The sequence below is a fragment of the Sardina pilchardus genome, unplaced genomic scaffold (genome assembly GCF_963854185.1).
Source record: "Sardina pilchardus unplaced genomic scaffold, fSarPil1.1 HAP1_SCAFFOLD_149, whole genome shotgun sequence".
NCBI lineage: Eukaryota > Metazoa > Chordata > Actinopteri > Clupeiformes > Clupeidae > Sardina > Sardina pilchardus.
Genome location: NW_026910981.1, coordinates 2,278 through 5,623, shown reverse-complemented (window position 1 = coordinate 5,623; position 3,346 = coordinate 2,278). Strand labels below are relative to the sequence as shown.

The following is a 3,346-nucleotide window of genomic DNA, read 5'->3' as shown; positions in this document are numbered from 1 at the left end:
CAGGGGCGGGAGAGCCGAGCTAGCACCTTTATATATATATATATATATATAAATATATAAAATACCTTATAACATATAGAAATATAAATATTAATATAGAATGCTGGCTGCAGATATGTAGTTATGACATGCTATAAATTATATGGTATAAAATATAAATATAAAATGCAGTTATGACATGTCTATGATGACATAGAAATATATATATATAATATAAAATACAAAATATAATATAAAATACCATGTGATTTCTACCCTAAAAAGTGAAACAGAAGCGGGCGTTGGAAGAATGTGTGGAAGGCTCAGCGCAACACTGCGTGCCGATCTCTATCAGCAGCACAGACTGTAACACAGATCAGATCAGACAGCGCTCAGAGGATACGAGCAGGCACACACACACACACACACACACACACACACACACACACAAGATGAGGTGTCCTGGGACATCGCCACAGGTGTCCAGCGTGGACCATCAGTTCTTCATGGAGAGCCCCCACACAGGCCACATGGACCACACACACACACACACACACACACACACACACACACACGATTCACACACATGAACACAGATTACACTCACCATTCACACACACATTTCAGACCACAAGATACCAAACTGAAACTCAAAGCAGCATTGTGAAAATAAAAGGAATTTTCTTGGAATCTGAAATTAAAGTCACACAAAACGAATTTGGATACTTACAAAAAGGAAATGTTTATTTTCTTGACCAGCATCTCAGTAGAAAAAAACATGGCATTTTAAATATTCACACATTGAAACAAAACTTTGGGGACTTTTTTTCTCTACAATCTCCTGGAATTAATCAATTTGCCATACATTTGCGGTATAGAAACATCATGGTATTCCATTTCATAGATTATTCAGAGCTGATTTGTCCCTATATAGCATTGGAGGTCATATAGCATTATATATATATATATATATCATAACTATACCCTATAGCATTGGAGGTCATATAGCATTATATATATATTTTTTAACTATACCCTATAGCATTGGAGGTCACTGCAACCTCAGGATTGGAAGTCTGGTGGTAAGTACTCTGCCAGTAGCTTGTGCAAATGGTCTAGTCCGGCAGGAGACTTAAGCCAAAGTCTGCGGCCCTTAGATCATCCCTACAGGCTTACACACAAATACAGTCTCAATATATACATTGCATATATTTTAAATAAACTATCATTAATATTAAGTTCAACCTTATTAGACACGCATATCTCGGTTCAGTGTGCCAACAGCAAACATAGCATCGCGTTGAAACAAAACAAAAACGCCAAGGGGGGCACCAGTGCAGAGCTTTCATGTCAAGTACATTTTCTCTTCCCAATCCAAGGAATAAAAGATTCGTTAAGAACCACCAGGACAGGCCGCCCGCCACCTCACTTCCACAAAACTTCGCGATGTAATCTTTGGTATGATCACCGCGGAACCCTCGCTGGGGGGTGGCCGTCTAAAGCCCACAACCACCGATTCCGATTTCTTGTTTGTATCTGTTGGTGAGGGTGTTCGCTTTGCGGGTCAGTTTTAGCCAGCACTGAGTGCAGCCCACTCAAGTGAAAGTGAAAAAGCTTCTCCAAGTCCTCGTCGTCTGGCTCGACACGAGTAATCTCCAAAGCGTTTACGCCAAGTTTTTCTTTTCGCCTTTCCTCAGCCTGGAGAACTCCCCATTCGATATCATTTCGAATAGACTTCAGCAGCACGTAGTCACCGTACATGTCTGGGAAGTAGGTAGCCGAGCCATTGGTGGCACTCGTCCGTACAGGGTTAACATCCTTTTCCTCCTCAAGCGGCACATCCCTGAGAAGACTGGGCACCATTACAGTTTGATCCATGTTGTTTACAGCGCCTATGAAGCGAGTCATGGAGTTGAACAAAGAGTTCTTTTGATTGTAGGAATCATATATTTGCATCATCTTGACAGCTTGTTTCGCTTCGGAAAATAAGACAATTGCGGCTTTCCAGTGACAGAGGACAGGCGTTGTTCAGGCAGACAGCAGCGGTAGATTTGCCTTGAGGGATAACGTTAGCTACAGTAGCTCACGTATCTCACTAGTTCCGTGTTTAATCGGCTCACCGAAGACGCTAACGTTATCTTGAAAGGAACCTCCCAGCTCCTACTAAAGGAAATTGGGTCCACGTCAGGTCAGTTGACGGAAAAAGTTACCAGTTCTGTTGTCTTCACGGACATGGACTGAATCGGTTTAAATCAGACGTCAGTACAATCCCAACTCAACCAGCAGGTTAGCCGATAATCTTTGATGGTTTACTGACTGAACTGTTGAGAGCAGGTGTCTTTATAAGGGTGTATCCACACACTGCCAATGAGCCGGTTAGTTAGCTATCTCCCATGCAGGTTGCAACCGGATCAGTGACCTGAAATGACAGCCGAAGGGAGGGCAAATACATCTGTTAGAAACATCGATACGTTGTTAACGTTACAGACAAAGAAAAATGACAACAGCGTTGACCAGGATATAAAACTACCGTAAGATTTAGGCAAGCTGATTTCTCCTTGCCTAACGTTGAGTGTTAGCTTGTTAGCGATTGAATGAATACGTACAGTCAGCTAGCCAGCTATCAGGCGCTAACGTTAGCAGGCTGGATGAGACTAGCATCATCTTTTCAACCAGGAAAAGTCGGTTAACATTGCCGCTATTTTCTTTTATCACTAGCTGCTATACGATTCAACTATTCAAAGACTTATAGATAGGCTAATATGAAATATCATAAATTAAAGTTATTGTTGAATAATAGACAAACAGATAATATACGTCAACGTTAACATTAACTGATTCAAATTAGGGACAGGCTACCGTTAACAGTAGCCTAACTGACGTTACAGCAACCCACACCCCCACCATTAGCGTTAATCTAGTAGCAGAAATATGATAACACACATTCAAAACTCACCTGCAGAAAATGCCCTATGCATCGATGATGTTTATCAGTAGCGAGTCAACAATGTCTGCAACAAGATAACTCTTCCCGAGCGCCGCCGGTGGGTGAGGCCTCGTGGAGTGACTAGTGCTGCACGGGCGGCTGCTGTTGAATATTCATGAAGGGCATCAGCCCACAGCCGTACCTCTGCTCTCAGCCAATCAGATCAGCGCCGGCGGCTCCCAGGGCGAGGCTGGCTGCCCTCAGCCAATCGGTGTCACCAGCTGCACGATGAGTCTGCTGGCTCGCTGCCAAGCGCCGGGGCTGTTGCGAAGTTGCGCTCAGACGTTGTTGGCAGTGGCGTGTGAGCCGTGGTGGATTTAGGCAAGGTTCTGTGATCTGTGTGAATGCAATTCAGCGCAGATGCACTCGCATACGATCAGA

General features: G+C 43.4%; 1 protein-coding gene across 1 annotated transcript; it reads right to left on the bottom strand.

Moving 5' to 3' along the window:
- Positions 1–696: 696 nt before the first annotated feature.
- On the bottom strand, positions 697–3,079 carry LOC134075079 (mid1-interacting protein 1-B-like). The gene is given in 3 exon segments (XM_062530543.1): positions 697–1,550; positions 1,552–2,398; positions 2,936–3,079. Coding segments are annotated over 2 exon segments (462 nt in total). The 5' UTR covers positions 1,939–2,398; positions 2,936–3,079; the 3' UTR covers positions 697–1,475.
- Between the last annotated feature and the right edge of the window lie 267 nt (positions 3,080–3,346).